We start from the raw sequence: 22,092 nt of genomic DNA on the forward strand, positions 1-22,092 counted from the left end.
ATGGTTGGTTGTGTCGGTGGTGTTGGGCACCGGTTTCGCCAGGGAGACAAGCGGGATTCGCTCGTAATTCGAAGACTGGTCATCGCTGTGGCGATGCCACGGTATTCAAAGATCGAAACGGCGGCAAGTGTCGGCACTTGCGGGGGATCGAGTGATCCCAGCGCGAAGGTGCGTCCCATGCTTTCTCGCCGGGGAAAGACGGGCTTAAAGGAGAGGGAGAGGGAGAGAATCTGACCCCCGCACGCGAATTCACGAAAGAAAAGGAAGAAAGAGGGGGTCTTGTCGACCCCACGGAAGCACACTTGGTAGGGGGGGGGCCTAAGAGGATCCAGCGTGTTCTACGTGTTCAACGTGTTGCGTCGGTAAGCATCGCTTTTTTTCTTTTTTTCTTTTTTATCATTTCTGTTGTTATTACTGTTTTGTTATTACTGTTAGTTATTTAATGAGAAACAAGTATTGTGTTGCAGTGGTGGCATTTCGCGTTCGACGATTTCATTAAAATTAATTCCAAATGGATTTACTGAATTTGTGGTGTCACTGAGGCGTTGACCCTTTTGAATTCGATTTTTTTTTGTTTGTTTTTAAATATTGTTGCGTGTTAATTCGTGTTTATTTTAACTCGGTTAGATAATTAGATTACATATATTAAAGTAAAATGATTTATTTAACGTATAACAGATGGAAATAATCGACTGAGGAACATTACAAGATACGCGAATAATTACTATTCTTATCTCAGAGGGTTAATTTAATTTCCATAAAAAACAGTTTGTAAACTAAACGATGTGGAATTGATTTAATTACTCGACGATTTACGTGCAAGTAAGTACGTGCTCGACAAAGAGATAGAGATAAAGGAATACAAAGAAGAAAATGAAAGAGAGAAAGAAAGAGAAAGAGAGAGAGCATGACGTAGCCAATAGCTCGCTATGAAGACACGTATTGTTTTGTGCCAGCGGTACGATAGTTATGGGCCCTGACAACCTTGTCCCAGTAGCTTGATTCTCGGGCCCGTGCGGAGAAAACAACCCATCGACGACGATTCGTCCGTGTTGGTCGACGAGTAAACGACGAAATACGGGCTTTGATAAGGAAGGAGAGGAAGTAGAAAACAAAAATGGACAAAGAGAAGAAAAAGAAGAAGAAGAAGAATAATAAGAAGAAGACGAAGAGAAGAGAATATTTCTTTCGAAGAAATTCGCAAATAAGAATCAAAGACGTAACAAGAGGATAGGAAGACTTGACTCTTCTCGAATATCCTTCCGTAGAGATATCCTCGCATCCTTGTTTTCGTGCGGAGGATGCGCGGCACCCGGTGCTATCTGGGTCATGGAAGCACCGTCCTGACGCTCTCAGATACCACACTCTCCCTCTCTCTCTCTCTCTCTCTCTCTCTCTCTCTCTCTCTTAATTTTTTTTTATTATCATTATTTTTTTCTCTATCTTTCTTTCACTTGTTCACTATCTTTTTCTCTTTACAAGTGATTTTTAATTTGCATTACTGTCTGGGAAAAGCGCGGGCGCCGGCTAATGAGAGAGATTCGTAATGTACGATATGGAAATAATATTAATGCTACTTAAAATGGCTTCTTCTTTCTTTTCTCTCTCTCTCTCTCTCTCTCTCTCTCTCTCTCTCTCTCTCTCTCTTTCTCTTTCTCTTTCTCTCTCTTGCTTTCTTTCTTTCTCTTTCTTTTTTTTTCGTTCGGTTCTCTCTTTTTCCATCCGTACGTATTTACGTCCGTTCGTTCGTTCGTTCGTCTTTATCTTTCCTTCTCTCTCTTTGAAAACTCGATTTTGAATGCGTATTAAGACGCAACCCAGACTTACTTCTCTCCCATCGTGGAAACGTTTCACCCGATCACCCGAAGGCGGACCACTCTTACGTAATCGAAGTAGCAAAGAGAGTGTTGTGTACGCAGTTTTCGCGGGAAATTTCACCAACTCCAACTTGATCGAATCAATCGAATCCATCACTCGCGAATATTCTAATCGTTCTTTTTTTCTTTATTCGCATGAAACGAAGAAAAACACTGGTCAAGTAACCCTTTCTTTAATGATTATTATTATTTTTTTTCTTCTTACGTTTTCTCCTTTTTTTTTTGTGTGGGAGTAACATCCTGTAATCACTTATGGCAAAATGATCTTCGTTATAACGCACGCACGTATTTAAAATTCTTAATTTTTTTTTTTCACGAGATGAAAATTAATTCCGTATCCCGAGTCTTTTTAATCGTGATAAATTACAGTTATTGTGTCCCTTGTCAAGAAAAAGCATATACGTGTTTTTGTTTCTCACCCTCTTATCATATTAATCGTATAAAAAAATATAAGTGGCATTTGAGACTCCCATGTGGGTCATGGACGGCTAAGAAAAAACTTTTTATCGACCTAGACCAACTATCAAAAGTAGCAAAAATAAAAAGAAATAATGTTTTTATATTACCCTTTTTCTCGTTGACTACAAATTCGGTATTTATCGCGAAAGACAAAAAGAGTCACATTCATATATCAAACTGGTGTCATTTAATGCCACTTGATTTATTATGCAAGCCTGTTTATATACAAACGCATACTATTTGCACACATTCAATTCTTTCATTGTACAACGAACATAAATACATGTATATGTTGAGAGATTCTCTTTCTCCTCGATTTTTACACTCGTCACCAGTCGAATTCTTCTTGCCTCGAATTAAAATCCCACCATGACGATAAATTAAAATATTTGGATAATAAAAATGATTGCATCTCTTTTAATAGGTAAATACACATATACGCATACGTGTTATCTTAAAATATGTTATTTATTATTATTATTATTATTTATCCACTCTTAATGTATTCGCAATCGATCTTGACTTTGTTCGTTCAAACGAAAAAAAAACCTAACACAAAAAACCTCTCTCATTTATTCCTCAACACTGACCAGATTCTCGTGAATTTTAAATTGAAAAGGAAAAGAAAAAGGAGGTAATAATTTAATAAACGTTGGTAACGTGTTCTCTAACGATGGTAGCCTGTTAATCCCTGTCGCAATAGGGCCCACCTCGTCGAGCAAATTATCTTCTAATGACGAGTTCCACTCTCGCTATCGCAATTGGGCAAAGACCAGCGAAAAAGAAGCTCATCAACACGTTCCAGAAAATTCGAAAGTGTTTCGAAGTGCGTTGCACTGTTTCGGTACGAATTTTCAAGACAATGGTTCTCTCTAAAAACGATGACGTAGGATTTGTCCGACAATTTTTTTTCTTTTTTACTTTGCGATCGTTGTTCGACTATGCTATCTAGGTCATGGTTCCTCACGGCCAATTCGTTGTCCTAGACAAAAGCAACAAGTATGGAGCCCTTTTTAAACCATTACCAACACATTACGTGACCTTTTTTGTCTTCTCGCTTATATTTTAAGAAGGTAGATTCACCACTACTTTTTTTCTCAGACCAGTTATTTTATTTTATTTTGTCGATGTATTCGAAAGAACCATAATCGTTTCGTTACTCGAAACTACTTTACGGATTGAGGAACTTGCCGAACGATTTAACGAGAGCTCCTCACCCTTCCTCAATTTTGTTTCATTTTTCAACCTTTAAGCGGTTTCGTATGATGAAGAAATTACGTTTAAAGTTAGGGAAAAAAAAATAAAACAAAGAAGAAGAAGAAGAAGAAGGAAGAAATCATTTTTCGATGAAAGATCTCGTTATCTCGTTTCCTTACTTCTTTATTACTTTATTTAATATTTTTCTTATTTTATTTTGGTTTACGTATGATTTTGTAAAAACAAAAGGAAAAAAAAGGTTGATCCTGCTGGTGCAATATTTTTAAATTCGCTATTTCAATTGAATGATATCATTAAATTCTGGTTTAACGTAAAATCACGCTGATTCATCCTAATCGCATTGACCGATATTTTGTTCTTTTTTCTTTTCTAGTATAATTACAAAATGTAGAACATATTCTGGTTAGTCGAGCACAACAGCAGAAGCATCCATTTAAAAAAAGAAAACAACGTCGAATAAATTACAGAAAAATAAATTATGCTAGATCGTTTACGATATATCGCTTTCAACATACTAACATTGCACAGACGCGTTTCGTTTTCAAGCTTTTAAGTGCATACCTTGGCAAGGACGAATAGTTAACCACTTTTATTGTTCCACTCTCGTTACGGTGTCTAACTCTTGAAATTAGTGCCACGGTTAGGAAGTTTTTTTTGTCTTTTTTTTTAATCAAACTTTGCTTCATAAATCTACGAATCGATCAATTAGTCGACAAATCGAAATTAAATAGGATGATTTATTCTTCGAGAAATCTAGAAAGTATCTTACGAGCGATGTCATACCTTACGTTTCATTAATTGACATATTTTTTTAACGCTACGTAAAAAAGAAATGAAAAATTCGTAAATGGAACATTAAAAAGCCATTCGCAGGTTATTTCGCAAAACTCTCGACTTTCTAAACGTAATTCGTGGGAATATCGATGTTCTCCCCCTTGTATATAATTCTCATGAAAGATATTTATACTTTTGATAAGGTGTAACAACATTTTCTATTCGTTGTTATCTCAGCTCGCGTGTAAACCGTTCGTTCGCTCGTTTCATCGTTTTCCTACGTTTATTCGCGAATGGTATACCGTTTTTATCCACTTGCCAAGTTAGTTGTTATTTTGAAACACTGACTCTTCCTGACAAATACGACGGATAAACTTCTTGCCATTATGATTATTCGTAATGTGAATAAATATTTTAGAAAATACTACCTTTCGTTTAAATGCACATTCGTCTAGGTAATCCTGTTGAGTAGGTGGTGTTTCTTTGCTTGTTATTTTTTTTCTTGTTTTCCAGCATCCCTTGCTGGAAATCGTTAATTGTTCCACGAACGAATACAAGTGGAAACGGAGAAAGCCCTCTTTCTCTCGTGACGTGCCTCACGAAAGTTTTGCAACATTTCGTAATATCAGTTACGGCGTAGCTGTCAAGTCGTACACGGGCGTTTTACGTAGCTCGGCGATATTACTTAAGGTGTTCCCGTACCACCTTTGAGACAGCGTAATTTAATAAAATTATGTCAGCGAACGAACGCATCGCACGATTCGCGACGGATCTTAAAACTCGACAATTCTAAATCGATCTTTTGCTTCCTTCTCTTTCTCTCTCTTGTTCTATCTCTTTCTTCCTTCTTTCAATTACTCTTTAAATTAAAAAAAAAAAAAATGAAAAGGAAAAAAACCTCAAGCTGATCTTTCATCTGAACTCTTGTCAGTAACTCATAATTTCGCAGTCTCATTAATTTTATTGTCAAGTCCAACAAAGAGATAAAAACATTGACACCGATAATAAGACAATGACATGAAATATTCTTGTTGTGTTTTTTTTCTTTTTAATTTAATTTTTAAAAAACAATACAAAAGTTTTTGCAGAAGCATATAATAGACTGCAACCGTGTATTAGAAGATGAACACAAGAACGATGCATCTGGATGCATCTTTCGACGAGAGTATATCCAACCTGAACGTGCTGATCGGTATTTAGGCCTCGCATTACGTAACCTTTTTCCAATGAGCGGCCATCAGCAGTGGATGAATAAAATAAACTATTCTAGATGGAGGTGTTGGTGCGAGGAGAAGTGTAAGGTGGAAGAGAGAGAGAGAGGAGGCTACATATGACTCGGTTAGTAGTCGCTTGACATTGGACTCGGTTTTTCCGTATGCATCTCGCGTTTGACTCGCCTACTCCATACATCGAAAAGATAAAAGAGGAAAGAGAGAAGAATATTGTTCCTCCTCTCTCTTTCTCATTTCCTTCTCTATTTCTTTGTATTTCTTTAATTCACGAGCGTTCCCGAAAAAATTACTCTCTCGAATGTGACGACGACGTCGTAATCCTCTTGTAATTCTTCTCCTTTTTCTCTCTCTTTCTCTCTCTCTCTCTCTTTCCCCCTCTCCCCTCCTCCTTTTTGTTTGAACCCCTAGGACTCCAAACTTTCCTGTTCACTATCCGGTAGTTTCGAATGTAATGTACGTGCTCGAGTGCGCGTTCGAGCGAGCATCCGTCAATTACGAAATGCAGGAATTCGAAGTGACATTCTTGTTGAGGTCAGCCGCGTGTGTTCGAGGTCATCCTCGTGTCTAAGAACGCGTCGATGTATCTTCCTCGCTGTTGCTCGTCAAAATAGACTTCTTTTTAAATGTTTTGCATGACTATTAAGAAATATATACTGTGCGAGTACAAATATATGTACATAAGTGGGGTTTTGTATGAAGAAGAAATAGTGATCGTGAACAAGCGTGTGAAAGAAAATGAAAGAGAGAGTGGGGTGAGGAGGGGAGGGCAAGGTGAAGCCGTTTAATTGGATGTTTCGTTCGCGAGAGAGTGAAAAGCAGTCGTTTCTGATTTTTTATATTTATTTTTCTTTTTGTGTAAGTTGCTTCCATCACATCAGGGTCTCGTCAGTTGCTCACGTCCGTGAAGATACAAATCGTTGTTAGTAACACTCGAAAATACTATATCTATGTGTATAAATACGTTAGTGAGTACTTACATATGATTCTTCATAGGTTTCTTTTTTTATTTTTTTTCTGAAAGGAGATTTCATCAATCCAACAACAGAAGTATAATACTAGAAAGCCATAAAGTTCTTTCTTTTATTCTTCCCGCTATTCTTCTCTCGATAAATCGATAATACGATCGATCGTGATCTGAATGAACTCGTTACGCCCTTCTTTAAAGCTTTCATCAATGAAATAGTCCAGATGTAGTTAGGTCATTTGAGTTATTAATAGTCTTGATCGTATCGTAACTACAGGAATACAAATGTGCAATTAGTATTGAAATGTCTGCTTTTATTGATTCCCGTCTTGAACGAGATGATTAATATTTTACAAAATAATCAAATTCATATTGATATTTATTGCAATTCATAGTGAAGATTAATCGAGGATTAAACTTAATCGAACGGTTAGGTTTTTTTTTATACGATTTAGTAAAAAAAAAACTATTAAAAATTCTGACGATATATAAAGGAACCCAAGGAATATTCGTGATCGAAGATCAAAATAATTCGAATAATATTAAGAAAGGAAGGAAAGTAAAAAATTAAAAAATAAAGAAAAAAAAAAGAATATCAAAACAGTCGGAGACTATTGCGAAAATCGAATTTCGAGGACAAGGTTGAGGAGGATCGTCGACCCCGAAGAGAAATAATATAATCGAAAAGTTTTCTGCGATCGATTCGCGCATGCTTCTGTTCGTGTTATTTGACGTTTCTCTCTTTCTCTTTCTCTCACCGGATATTATATACACAATACGCGAGTTGAGCGTGTTCAGCGGAAGAAGAGAGAAACCGATGACGTAGTCCTCTCGTCCAGGATTCAACGATGTCGACGCGATGTGCGTTGTCACTTGTATCGGTCAACCTTGTAACATATACGCAAATAATCCAATAAATCTTACTATAGGTGCTTGCTTGCTTGGTGGTAGTATACAACACCAGCATGTTCGCGTGATTCGTTACTACTAGTTTCATCGTTTTAACTACTGCCGTTTCAGTTGATCCTTGGTAGTCCTTGACACCCGACCAGTAGTGTCAACGTAGGATGTTTAATGAGAGAAAGAAAAAGAAAAAGAGAGAGGAGGGTCGCGTACATTCACGTACGTAGAAGAAGAAGCGACCCGGATCAACCTTCAGTCGTTTCCCAATGCGATTGGTGGTCTGTTCGTGCCACTGTATGCCGAGTAGTAGATATTCATCCCATATGTCCATACGTCACTTTACTTGATGTATTCCTATCGAAAGACGTTAATGATCCTTACAAGTTATTGACCACTACGGCTAAGAATTGTCCTCGTTTATTGCTTCTTCGTACCGTTGTTGTTAGAAAGAAGATCCTTTCATGAGGGATAAAGGTTGAGTTAGTTAACTATTTTATTATTTTATCCTCTTGGTATTCGATGTTTGATGGTATGTTAGAAATGTAATGATAGAATTTTTTTGTTCTTTTATCTCTTCTTTTTTGTTTCTTTCTTTTTATTTATTTATTTCTTTTATTTTTTTTCTTCATCATGATCACGCAAAGTATTAAACAGTTGCTTTGGAAGAATATATAAACGTACTTTTACAATCTCATTCTCTAACAAAGAAACTGTAACGATCCTCCATTGAGTAACTTTCGATCGAGTCGCGAAAGATGCACACTGACCCAGATCACGGTCTCCTTTCTCAAAAAAAAGTGGATGACTTTAAAGCGAGAATAAGCAATTTGTGAGTATCTCGCGGTAGTTGGTTTCGTTCCCCACTTTAAATGCATTTTAAATCGAAGTGCTCCGATTCGATATTGTAAAAAGGAGAATTCTCTTAGCGATCGGTTAAGTAGCGATTATTATTGCCAGTTTTATGGCGAGAATGAATGAGAGAGGAAAGGAAAAGATGAAGGGAGAGGTACGTAATAATCATTAACCCGGATCGATATCCTTTCCCAATACTAAAGTTAACTCGGATGACCGGCGATTAAGTTGCGGTCACCTCACTCGCGTGTATCCATTCTCGACGTTTAAAAAGGAGAGAAAAAGGTTTGTCAGGAACGACAATCGGTTTATCGTAATAACTGGAATCCGTCGATCCTTGCATCTATAATGCAACTACGAATGCTCTTTAAGCATGATGAGGATCATCGTGTAATGATCGGTAGGTAGGCAGATAGCGGCTGCTGAACAGCACCAGCAGCAGCATCAGTAATAATAGTTATAGTAATAGCTGGTAGAAGGTTCTGATGCAAGAGAATAGTTTAATAAGTATACACGTGACATATACATATGTACATAAACACAATATTATGTGCTCGTGTACGGAAGAGAATAGAAATTTCAAACGAGACTTTATCGGGAACACGAAATTGCTCTTAAAGGTAGCCCATTCAAAAGAGAAGGATGAGGATGAAAAAGAAGACAAGGAGGAGGAGGAGGAGGAGGAGGAGGAGGAGGAGGAAGAGGAGACTAAACGTTGTAATTATTATTCATCACATATATCGATGATTGCCTAATAGAAATGTCATTGTCCTATCCCCCTTCCCCCAACCCAAACCCCTCACTCCTGCGAAATAATTATTACCTACTTTCGTTTAATAAAACCACCATCATTATTTCTTTTTTTTTCTTCTCCTTTTGTCGATTCCATGGAAAGAAGCAACGCGTGGCATTCCGCATGCGTTACATGAATTACGACGCTGTATGGTAATAGACGTGAGTCTAACGGCCAACGTATAATTATGCATTTAACGTGATGGTTTAATCGCATCACGATTTATCGGTAAGAATACAAAATGCGTTTCTCAGTTTAAACTCTCGCCATTTTACCAGGAAGTCGTAACGTTCCCTTTTTACCCCGATAATGAAAAACATTTTTCTTTTCTCCCCATTTGTACCTCTCCCTCTTTCTCTATTTTCTCTAGTCTCTTCTTTTTTTTTATTTTATGTTCTTTAAAATTTATAGCTCGAGTCAAGGGAAGGATCGGAGGGGGTAAAGTGTACGCGCTAAAAGAAGAGTTAGTATTTAATAAAACACGTGGAGAAAAATTCAATGCTATCTTTCGCCGTGTATACAAAACGAACCATCATCAATTCTATTTGACCTTATTCATTGTAAATCCATTAAATTTTGCTAAAAACAAAAAATGATATTCATTAGCTCAGCGATATTCGTATGCCAAACAAGTGGATTTAGCTCGTAAATTCAACGATCGAATCGATCGATCTCGAGGGCAGTTGATTTCAAAATTAATCCGAATTTGTCCATGAATTTTGAACTAAAACAGTAAATTAACTTTCTCTCAAATTTTCGAAAATTCCTATTTTAATAAATTCGCGAGTCTTGATAATCAGTTAGTTGTTCTCTTGAACTCTATCTTTTAATAATTTCGTAATTTTCGTATTTTTAAACACGCTGTTACTATTATTTTCAACATTGTCGCCCGCCAAAGAGAACATCGATAACGCTGCAGCCGTTATCTAATTCTTTTTTTTTTCACTAGGACGCATTTGATTGATCATCTTCCATCTCAATTTGCAAAGTGTATTATATAAGACAGACGATTTTAATGGAAAAATAAAAATAAAAAAGGTTAGGGAGAGGGAAAGAACGATTAAAAAACAGAAATCGAATCGTACAAAAGTGAGTTTCGCGAAGCGCGTGCACTCTTTTCAGTTGTCAAGGTTATCTTCTTCCTCTTCTCTCTTTATCTCACACTCTCTCTCTCCCTCTCTTTAAAAGCTGCTCTTTGCATCCCTCTCTTTCTTTCTCGTATTGTATTAAAGTGGACATATCAGAAGGGGAAAAGATTCATCGTAGCTTTCACAAACGCTCCATTCTAAATCCGAAACAATAATAACCGCTATTAGAACTTTTACAAACATTTTTATCAAAGCATTTGATTAAAATTTAAAGTTTTTATATTAAAAAAAAAAATTATATGTAATAATATTTATAATATACCAAAGATCTCTCTCCCCTCCTCCATTTGATACACTAAATTCTTTTTATGTTTAATAATTTAATAATAATAAAACTGTGTGAAAAAACCACTAAATGAAAACAATTATAATAAATGTTCAATGATATAAAAGTTATAACGATGTTTATTACCTTATCAATTTTCTCTAATTTTTGTTTAAACGATTTGCCATATAAGTTATTCAAAAATGTTTTATTTTTTTCGCATAACTACGATATGAATGTTAAGGTAAAAGACAAAAGACGCCGGATAAACGGAAGTTAGGAATTCAAATGAGAAATAAGAAAAGTGGTGAAAGAGGGTTGTAATTTATCGACGGGTTAACTGAGTGATAGCTTTTACTTCCCATTTCCAGATAATACGAAGGAGGCACGCCTCCTTGAATTCGTCCTCTTCCATTTCTCGATTTCACTTTTGGCGGCCGCCTCCTCCACCTCTTCTTCCTCCTCCAATACACCATCCCCCACCATCATATCGTCACAGTGTTGGTTATCCTCAGTTACTCTGAGGAAGATGCTTGCGTAATAATCGCGTTCCATCGTTGTTATCCTAAAGCTTTTACAGGATAGGTAGAATCACGCATTCGCATTAAATTTGTTCATATAATGGAACGTGAATAAAATTTATTCGTGTTTTAATATCAAAGTGAAACAAGAATTTTCTTCATATATTTTAAACAAATTTTATAAAATAAAATATATTTGACGTTTTTTACGACCACGTTTTGCCATTTTTAAGATAAAACCAATACTCCGTTACTTTAATCCGTATGATATTTCATCGATTTTTTTCAGTAATTAAATTTTTTCTTTATTTTTACTTATATTTTTAAGACGTTTTAATTGTCGACAGAATAAATAAATATCACAAATCAAACGCCAAGAGTATTGTCAAATACGATTAATATTAGCAGAGTTATACATACGATTCCTGAAGAATCATCATCTTATCTGAAATATACGAAGAAACTTTTTCCCCGAGCGAATAAAACATGTCCCGCGCAAAAGTTTGAAAAAATCGTTCGAGATATCTCGAAATATCTCAAGGCCCGTTTAAAAATAAACACCAACCGATACAATTATATCCGATCGACTGGTAACGTAGCAAGGTGTGTATATACGTATATACATATATTGCATATAACATATATCGGCGCATCGAATACCTCAAAGTCAAGCTTTCTCGAGGTAAACTCTTTGGATTCGGGTAAAATTGAGGTTAACGGATCGCGTAACTTGACCGAAACTCTCTACCGTTCATTTATTCTTACGTAGGTAGTATATACTAGTATATGGTATTATATGTAGTAGTTAATACATAACATAGAGTAGTAATCCATAAACGAGTAGTCTCGACGAATCACGAACGATCTCATAAATGATCGAGCTCGAGCACGATTACAACATGTTTCGCGCTCTCTCAAATTATCTTTTCCTTTTCTTTAGTTATTTATTTATTTATTTATTTTGTCCGCTCCCCCTCCCCCACTTCTCGCTCTTTCTTTCTTTCTTTTTTTCTCACAGAAAAAATCGGAACAATTACAAATATAAAAATGTCTCGTTGGAAAATAAATGATCTAACCGAAGTCGACGCGTGCTAAGAGGATTTTAATGAAAAGCGATGACGAATCTTTACGAAGAATCTCGCAACATAATCCTCACGAGTTAACTTTATCTTCTTCTTCTTCTTCTTCTTTTTTTCTTTGTATTTTATTTCCCTCTCTTCTTTCTCATTTCGTATGTCGTTACGCCACTGATGTCTTCGCTGAGGTGCGAACTCGTGCGAGTTGAGTCGACACTATAGAGATTGTTGTATAGTGGTTAAGAAAGAAGAAGAAAAGGTGGTGGTGATGATGGTTGGTGGTGGTGGTTGTGGAGGAGAGCGAGGACGCGAAAAACACGAGGAGTAGCCGGGCAAGCAAGGGGCCTAGAGAGGGACGACGGACGAGAGAGGCAAGGCCGTTCTTTGACCCGAAACGTGGTCAGCTCGGCGCCAATTTTTCGGGAGGAACCGGTCCGACCTCATGGAATTTTTGCCTTTGGCCCGATACCACCGATTTCGTTGAGAAACCAAACTTTATCGCAACCAAACGAACGAGTTAAAACCATTTGCTGCACACTCGAATTTTCCATTAACTCTCTTCTTCTCGTTTAACCTAAATTTTCTTTATTTATTTCGAATTTTGTGTGACTTTATTCTGGGGGTTAAATTTTCTCCTCCTTTTTTTCTATTAAGATAAAATATATGTTTCCATTTTGTTCAAATAATTTATATTATTTGTAAGAATATATATAATATATGATTGACTTTAGGAAGACATTTTGAAATCTTCTACTAAATACAAAAATTAATTTTATATCATCCTTTTTTTTTATTGATTGAAGTCGAATAATTTTTTAAAAATAATTTGTTATTTTTAAATTTTCGAATATTTTATTATAATGTAACATTATGATACAATATTAAATATTATTTACTCTTCAAAAAAAATATTTAAAAATTGTTATGTAAAAGTAATTTTTTAAAGATTTATGTACGCAAAGGAAATACGACTATTTATAAGAACAAGAAAATTACTAACAAGAAGTATTTGTTTGTTTTTTTTTTCTTCTTTTTTTTATATAATGAATATCCCTTAAGGATACTCATTTTTAATCTTTATTTTCAACAGAATACAATGAAATCGCATGACTCCTACTTTTACACGTGTATCAACGGGTGACAATTATCATACACACCTGCATAAAAATATCAATCTATCTATAGAAAAATAAAGTTAAACGAGTTTCCTTGTTTACTTGATTACATTGAATCTAATATCAATCTAAATGTATCTCTCGTTATCCTCTTTTAAACGACATAAATAATCCATTGCGACAATCTTTAATCACAGTTGGAAAAATTCGTGCGTCAGACTTGCTGTCTGTCTCTCACATCAAATTTACGTCTCTGTTTTTGTAATAAAACATTGATTTTTTTCCTCAATTACTCACAGAAGATTTTCTTTATTATTCATTCGAATCTATTCCGAGATGACATAAATTCAATAAAATCCGGGAAAAAAAATAAAAATTCTTCGTCTTGGAACGGTAATTGTAACGGATTATCTAACGTAATCAAGCACTATGATGACTGTATGCATAAACCGGTATCTTCCGATGGGATTCCTGAATTAGAATAAGTTAGCAGTTCGTTCCGACGCTAATATGAACGATTGAAAAACAAAAAAACGCGCGCGTGTTGTATGTGTGTATACAAATATATATTTAAACGTCTCGCTAAAGAAGATAAAAATATCGCCTCTTCCGGTTTTTTTTCTACGAAGTAGTTATCATAAAATATGAGCTTACAAAAATTCCAAAGCATTTGAAGATGATCACTTCATAATCGATGTTATTGCGTTTGACGACGAATCAAGAATAGAACTCACTAATTCAATGAAAAGACAACTATAATGCTCGTGGACATTGATAAACGAACAATTTATCGTCTAACTATGGTCTATTATTAAATCTTCCTCTTATTATCATAATAATAACTATTAAGATGCAACATTGTTGTTCATGGAATATTATACTTCTTGCTGTCAGAGTCGTTGTTAAAACGTCTTGTGCCTCGTGATCGATGACAAATCTTTTTCTAAGAACGTCGTTTTAATTCGTACTTGAATTATTACTCTTAGGAAAATGTGATGTGCAACAAAAGTATCATTTAGAACGTTTAAAATTATTCCTATTCTTGAAGAATAATATTCTTAAATATAATATTTTAATCAACTTTAATCTTATTACATCTGACACCTTTTATGTCTTGTTTATTTCATCAAGTTGTACTACGACAAGAATATTAAAATATTTCTTAATTTGTAAAGAAGAGCCTTGGTTCTAAGATCTAATCAAATACGAAGTTATGTTTTTCTTTTTCACTCTCGTATGAAACTCGCGCAAAGAAGTGTAATATCTCGTTCTTCTATGAAAATAGTTTCGTTATCGTTGCCTACGATCACAAATGTCTTTCTTCATTCAGAAGAAGGTCGGTTTTTAATTTTTCTCTTTCTCCGTAGACTCTTTAATCAACTGGATAATTCAAAGGAACCTTGTCTGTCAGGGGCTCGTTTCGTTTACATTTAGGTATAGTCCTTGGATCGCAATGAGATGCGATTTGTATTTTTGAATTAGAATAATGATCGATTTTAAATTAAGATTGCCATTTATTGGGATAGTATTTTGATATTACTTTTTATCATATTTCCTATAATATCGAATAAATTTATGATCAATATTTATATAATGAAATGTCAATATGTAATCCTGACGCAATCTTGTTCCTTATTATAAATATTGATCAACGTTTATATTTTAAAATATTGATAAATTATTATTTATATTTAAAAAAGTAATATTTTTTATTTATTTCCTTCTGTATTTTATTTTTTAACCATCGATTTAATGAACAAATCGAAACTTTGGAGAAGGTTCTTTATCCGTTTCCTATCATTTCTTTCGAAATCTATTTATTATAGTTTATTCGAGATCGATGAATTCCGCTTCGAAAAATCCGCAGAAATTCGATGGCATGAGCAACGAGTGAACTATTCGTTTACGCAATCGTTCGCTACGTGGCCGATCCTTAGTTAGTATCAAGGATTCCGGCGAAGCGCCAAATAAATCGATTCTCGAAGACCGATCGCAACCTTCGAAGTCGCTTATGCTGCTGCTGTGTGACGACAACGATCGTTACAATAACGAACGAGAGAACGAGCGTCATTGACGATTTTTCTACGCTCTCGTCCTCTTGTTTAGAATAATTATAATATTCAGCGTCCGTAGATTATTCGTATCAATTCGTTCTTCATTACTTTAATGATAAGGAAATGAAAATAAGAGTTAAGTTTACACTTAACATTTTGAAGCATGGAATTTATGGAAAATAAAAAAATCCAAGTTGCATCGAAATTTTTCTTATTCTCGCCAAATAGAATTATTTTCAATGTCAAAGAATTTATAATTTTCTATTGTAAAAACACTGTGCTTCAAATAATTTTAATTTCTTTTTTTTTATATGGTTTAATTTTATGATGCTTCTAAGGATTAACATTAAATATACGAACAGTTTATTATTTATGTCTATTATTTATATCGTGGTTAAGTAACTGGTCTTTAACTTAATTCATATAGCTAATAATGAAATTGTAAAATAAATCAAACGAAATTAGTAATTATAATTGTCTTACTGTTAAACAAAGAGTAACGTTAAATGCATAATTTTAATGTCAAAATAAAAAGAACCAGTCGAAAAATAAGTTTAGAGATATAAATTTAACATTTATCCTTACTTTTGTCACTTTTTATTCCAACAAATTCAAGGATAACTTTGGATATGTAATTGCGAGTTTCATTGGTTAGGTAGGTAGGTGCACCTTTTAACGGATGTTTACATTAAATAAAAAGTCATTGTTTCGACACGAGATCTTTTTTTTATTTTTAATGAAATAAATTATAAAAGATCTCCGAGATTTCTCCAATATCCCAACAGAATTTCCTATTAAGTTCGAATAATCTTCGTCGATGATCATGCGGCTGACCACTACATTTACAGAGAACTTACATGTATAACCAATGCGTATCCATCTTGGGATATTCGAATGCAGATTTCGCAAGTTTCTCGCATTGCAAACGCGGATGAACATCGGCGTTTTTTTATGCGAATACCGTGCTAAATATAAAAAGAAAAAATAAATAAACGAAATGTAGCCGTTTGTATATTTAACACGAGGTTTTGAATATTTAATATGATATTTATTAAAAATGAGACGGAAGGGTATAAAAAAGAACATAGAAAAAAAATTCATGATGTGTCTTTCTAGTTCAATGACGTTCATTTTTATAAACATCTCTCTCTCTCTTTTTCTTTCATCGAGGACTTCACACGGTCGAAATCGTTTCTTCGAAACTATTATATAATTCTCGTATACCTGCAAAATTATATAATTACATACATACACACCTACATATTGGAAGAGAGACAATGAGAACAACTCGAAGTCTTTAACCAGAATTGAACGTGAATCGAGTAAAGTAGTAAATTACACTTAACTTGCATGTTTCTCGATTAACGAGATCTCGTTAATTTCACGTTATTTCAACGTCGTTCACGAGAAACCTCTCATACACTTTCCATATCGATTCCCAACAAGCTCTCTCAACTTCCGTTTCATAGACGTGATTTTCTCGTATATACATATATATTTAAAATCCACCGATAATTAAATTCTTGGCTATGTCAAAATACGTAATTGTAATTAGTGATGTTAATCGGCACAAGAGACTCGGTGATTACGATCTTATTTTTTCATCTTTTTTCGTTTCTTTATTCTCTGTATAAGATTCGTGATAAAAATTATATATTTTTATTTTATTTTTATTGTAGCAAGTATCTCTCAAAAAATTGTATATCGTAATAATTCGTATTTTTCTGTTCGAAATCACTTTAATACGAGTCGTTCAGTTGGAGCCGCGTCTTGTTCGCGTCCTGCCTTCTTTATAATGATATTCCACTTTGTTAACGTCGGGCACAAAGTCTGTAGCCATGATCCGTTTCCACGCACCGGTGCACCCGGCTACGTAGCATAAGCTTGGCACAACACGCGCGAGTTTGTCGTCACGCTGGAAACCCAAGAACACGTCTCTCTTCTGACGCGTCTTCAAGAGAATGATGATCCATCCTCTTGCTCTCGCTTACGTTCCGAGTAGCCATCGCATTATCAAGCTGATTCTTTCTATCTCTTCTTTTTTCCCTTCTTCTTTCTCTTTTCTTCTTCTTTCTTTTTTTGCTTAGTTTTCTTAGTTTTCTTTTTTTACCTTTTTTTTTTTTTTCTTTATTCTTTTCTATCCAACTAGCTCTTCGCTCATTGCCTACGATTATACTGAGAATTGCAACATTCGTTGAACCACGCTCGATGGATCATCTAGGATTTTTAAATTGAATACGCGTGTGTTTTTTTTTTTTTAACGATATTTATGGTGTGTGTGTGCTCGCTTAGACATATTCGCGAGAGATTATTTCCCATGGCAGGGAAGAAGAAGAAGAAGAAGAAGAAGCCGATCGAGTTGTGCTGATAATAACACGAAAAACCACCTTTCGAATCTCACTTGGTAATCGCATATTTGCGTGATCTTTTTTTGCGTAATAGATCCTTCTTCTTCTTCTTCTTCTTCTTTTTCTTCTCTTTTTTTTGTTTTTATTTATGTTTTTTTTCTTTGCGTAAGAGAGTGTAATAAGTAACGGCATAGAAGAACGACTTCTTGCTTTAATTGAAAATTTACAATGGGGCTCATTAAGATCTAATTATTATCATTAACATATTTGTCGTTAATAGAAGTTAATAACACAGATGATCTTAACAAGTATGACGTCAACGATCAATGTATCCACGGTTTAAAAATAAGTCAAGTTACATCATTGTTCAAACTTCTTGTAGAAAAGTGAAGGTTAACGTTATAGAAAAATAATTGATCGTTACGTGCAATCAGTTGACCATCTTTTTTTTCTTATTCTTCAAAATTGTTTTTCTAATTTTGATCGAGAGAGACAAGTTGGTTCTTCTAGAATGAAATCTTGACCACACAAAAGACACTTTGTTGACCTTTGAGATATCGCAATAGAATCGGTCGCGAGTTCGTGTAATTAAATTGCACTTTTAATTTAGTTTAAAGAGAGGAAAAGAGAGAGAGAGAGAGAGAGCAAGATTTGATCTAGCTTCTAGATCATGCTGGACTTTCATGTAGGCCACCTTTTCTGCAACGTGACCGGTCCAGGGTTGACCCTTAACCAACAACATTCGACGATAACGAAGTTTAAACCCGGTGCCAAGATCCAAATCGATGATTCTTCTTCTCTCTCTCTCTCTCTCTCTCTCTCTCTCTCTCTCTCTCTTTCTTTTTCTTTAGCAATTAAAGTAAAAGGAGACGGGCACGGGGACGCCAGGAATAACACGGCAGGACCTTTGCCATCTCGCGTGTCACGTAGCCATTACGATATCATCGTATTCCTTTCTTTCTTTATTTCTTTTCGTTTATTTATTTCGTATTTTATTTTTAAGACCTCCAACAAAAAAGCAAAAGAACATTAACCAATGCGTTCTCTAACTCGTTCAAGGTCCTCTCAAAAATACTCAAGGTCAATCCGTCATTGTATTCACTACTATCGTTTCCCAAATCCATAATGCGTTCTTGCGTTGATTTCTCGAGGTCGTGTCATGCGATCATTCGATCCCAACAGATATCGAATTGTAGAAGGCCTGAAAGTTCGCTCGTGCAGAACGATCGAAACTACCTTTCTACGATCGATCAATCGTCGCCATTTTATTTTTTTTGTCTTACCATCGATCCCTCCGTAGTTATCCATGGGGGTCCTCTCTTGTGAAAATTCTTTTTTTTTTTATCATATCATGGGTTACGGATCGTTTGTTGTCGAACGAGATCTCGATCGATTGTGTAAGATCGAGTTAATGAGAGATCGTGGGATGTTTTTTCTTATAGCTTTTGTACTTGGTCATAAAAATTAATTACTTTATATTATTGTGTATATAGACAAGTTTATTGAAGATTTCGATTTTTATTTTAGATTCGAGTGCCATTGAAAATCAACTTTTCGGCCAGACAGAGAGACGTGTCTGTGACGATAACGAAAAAACATCTTACCTGTGGTGTTAAAGGACAACCTCCGATTATCGACGGTGATTTTCCCCATGAGGTCAAATTAGAAGAGTCTACGTGGGTGATAGAAGATGGCAAAGTTCTTTTGATCAATTTAGAAAAAGTGAATAATTTTCTTTACCATTATTATTATTATTATTATTATTATTATTATTATTATTATCTATCATTAGTCGAACGTATTCGTTTACAATTTAGAACTAAATGAAATTTCCTGGAAAATCTTCTCGTTCTTAGGTGAACAAAATGCAATGGTGGGCTCACGTGGTAACTTGCGATCCCGAGATTAGCACGAAGAAAGTTAATCCTGAACCAAGTAAATTGTCCGACCTTGACGGTGAAACCAGAGGCCTCGTTGAGAAGATGATGTACGATCAAAGACAAAAGGAACTCGGACTGCCGACTTCGGACGAACAGAAGAAACAGGACGTGATCAAAAAGTAAGATTCCAGTTATCTGAAGTATAATCCTTCTGTGCTTGCCTTTACCGATTCTTTTTTCTTTTTTTCTTCTCTTTTTTTCTTTTTTTTTTACCTTATCTGATAAATGCTTTGGTTTTCAGGTTCATGGAGCAACATCCAGAGATGGACTTCTCCAAGTGTAAATTTAATTAAAATTACATTTTAATCGATTCGATCAAACAAAAGTCGTTGAATATGAACAGGTTTTATCCATATATGACAATTGTTCTGTAACTCGTTGTTGATGTACGTATACAGGTATTTTAAGAGTCGAATGGAAAAAACGCATTATAAGTGTTCCTTTTTATTTCGTTAACTATATCATAGCAACCTTGCATTCTTCGAACTTGACAGATCTGTACGAACAAGACGTAGTCTGTTTTGTAATGAAAGAACGCCATATGATGGCAGCACTCTCTGCTATGTTCAATCGATTTAACTGTTGTAAAACAGAGAACTATCTTGTCACGTTTAAACTTGCCTTTTTGTCTACTTAAGTTCAACTCACATTGCATTTCTCTCATTCCTACGTGAAGCGAACGAACTAATGAGTACAGACAACCTGCACAAATGTAATAATACTTTTTTCATTTTCACTTATCATTGTAGATATTACGTTTTCTTATTATCGAATAAAGGATTTTCCAATACAATTCCATCGTCTGAAGTATATCAATAAAAGGCAAAAACAAATTCATAATTCTCCTACATATCGCGTACAAAAGCTCATACAAATGCGTTATTAGAAGAATGTAACGAAGTTATTAATCAACTAAACGAAGAACCCTTTTCTAATTTCTACGTTTTATTAATTACCTAATATTAATACTTAAACATAAAGGATATCACTCAGCACTCAGTGCTGTCCTTTTTTTCAAAATAATCGCACTATCAACAAATTTAATTACACCGTCATAGTTCCTTTTAGATTCTCGCCAAAAATTCGATCAACATTTTATCGAACTTTTCTAATCACGTTCATCGTCTTGTTTCATGACTCTCGAAATCCATTTCACATAATTGGGCAATTTAGCGTAAATTCCAAATTTGCCACGTTTCCCACAACCTTCTCCAAAACTGGTAATGCCGAAAATAGTCCAACCGTGATCGGGTCTTCGGGGATCTCTGCACAATAAAGGTCCACCACTGTCACCAGCACAGGAATCCATTTTTCCACGACGATAACCAGCACAAAACATATTGTCAGTTATTCTGTAATCCACGTAAACTTTTCGGCATATTTCCGAGGATACTATGGGTATCTACGAAACAAAATAAATAATTAATTTAGCTCCTTAAAAATGAATTCAAAGAATCACAAACTGATATATTTATATACATACCTTAACTTCATGAAGAATATCGGTACCGAAATCATCGGTTACTCTGGATTTGCCCCAGCCTAAAATAGTGCACAATTGATTCGTAGGTAAAAGTTGTTTCGGTGCTGGAAGACAAGCTATCCCTCTCGAGGGAGATGGAGTCAAATTAACTGGAAGACGTAACATGGCAACGTCGTTATCGACCGTGTCAGCGTCGTATTCTGGATGTATTACCACCGAGTCCACCTGCAACGATTATACCGTGTTAGCCATAATGCTCACCAAGTAATTGCTCCAAGGTACAACCGTTTCAAACACTTTATATATGTTTATGTATGTATGTATAAACATATACACGGTCACTTTAAACGGAAATAAGCATACGAGGAGAACATGTACCCTGAGCTCCAGTTCAGTGCCCTCCTTCACCGTTAAATCGTGTTCGCCGATACGAACGTACAAGCGTTTTCTTATGCAGTGGGCGGCAGTCAAGACCCATTTCGGTGAGACCAGAGTTCCTCCGCAAAATGCTTCCTATAGAATCGAGACTGTGCGATAAAAATGTAAACGACTCGCTCGGCCGGTAAATAAAATTCTCTATCTCGATAAAACCTACGTGAAATCTATTCAATACAGCCACTTGCCACGGCCATGCTCCTGGTACGGTTGGACGACCACCGATGATTCGAGTGAAATAAGAAAGTCTAGAATTTTTCTGAGGATTCACCATACCGCATTTCCATGCTGGCTGAACTTTTTCGGGAATAAAACTGTCCACGGAGTTGGGATTCAATTCGAATTCGTCTAATATCACGTCTGTAATAAATATTTATGTTAGTTTCGTCTATCATATTATTTTTTCATGATTGTTTTTTTTTTCGCGTAAATTTTCTTACCATCGTTATCTTCCTCTCGACTTCCACGAATTTTTCGGTGTATCCATCTTTGGCAGAAGCTACCTTCAACGTAACAATAAGCACTTTCTCGTATAACGTCACGACCACAGATCCCAGGCTTCCTACACCACCTATGATTAAAAATAATTTCATTAATTATTACTCAATTATTTTCTGTCTTTTCAAACATCGATT

The 22,092-nt window shown here is 35.2% G+C and overlaps 2 protein-coding genes across 4 annotated transcripts in view; one reads left to right on the plus strand and one right to left on the minus strand.

The window, feature by feature from the left end:
• LOC106789910 (nuclear migration protein nudC-like) lies at nucleotides 1-20,252 on the plus strand. The gene is made up of 4 exons (XM_014754457.1): nucleotides 1-168; nucleotides 19,127-19,321; nucleotides 19,456-19,658; nucleotides 19,781-20,252. Exons 1-4 carry the CDS (start codon nucleotides 1-3, stop codon nucleotides 19,830-19,832), a joined length of 618 nt encoding a protein of 205 aa, XP_014609943.1. The 3' UTR covers nucleotides 19,833-20,252.
• The window catches only part of LOC106789913 (chymotrypsinogen B), a 16,026-nt gene continuing 14,011 nt past the window's right edge, over nucleotides 20,078-22,092 (minus strand). For all 3 annotated transcript variants that reach the window (XM_014754461.1, XM_014754460.1, XM_014754462.1), the window contains exons 6-10: nucleotides 21,898-22,028; nucleotides 21,618-21,817; nucleotides 21,401-21,535; nucleotides 21,023-21,247; nucleotides 20,078-20,941 (exon numbers count right to left, since the gene is read on the minus strand). In XM_014754461.1, the coding sequence (XP_014609947.1) occupies nucleotides 20,648-20,941; nucleotides 21,023-21,247; nucleotides 21,401-21,535; nucleotides 21,618-21,817; nucleotides 21,898-22,028 (985 nt within the window). In that variant the 3' untranslated portion in view covers nucleotides 20,078-20,647. The remainder of the gene's footprint in view (nucleotides 20,942-21,022; nucleotides 21,248-21,400; nucleotides 21,536-21,617; nucleotides 21,818-21,897; nucleotides 22,029-22,092) is intronic.

Source organism: Polistes canadensis, unplaced genomic scaffold, assembly GCF_001313835.1.
Source record: "Polistes canadensis isolate GaletaPanama2010 unplaced genomic scaffold, ASM131383v1 scaffold_207, whole genome shotgun sequence".
In the NCBI taxonomy this organism is placed as follows: domain Eukaryota; kingdom Metazoa; phylum Arthropoda; class Insecta; order Hymenoptera; family Vespidae; genus Polistes; species Polistes canadensis.

Bases quoted from the DNA above. Each gene is read 5' to 3' on its own strand.
- LOC106789910 (XM_014754457.1), top strand. From the start codon at position 1: ATGGTTGGTTGTGTCGGTGGTGTTGGGCACCGGTTTCGCCAGGGAGAC. The intron at 169-19,126 runs GTGCGTCCCATG...TTTTTATTTTAG, and splicing joins CGAGTGATCCCAGCGCGAAG to ATTCGAGTGCCATTGAAAAT. The intron at 19,659-19,780 runs GTAAGATTCCAG...TTTGGTTTTCAG, and splicing joins AAACAGGACGTGATCAAAAA to GTTCATGGAGCAACATCCAG.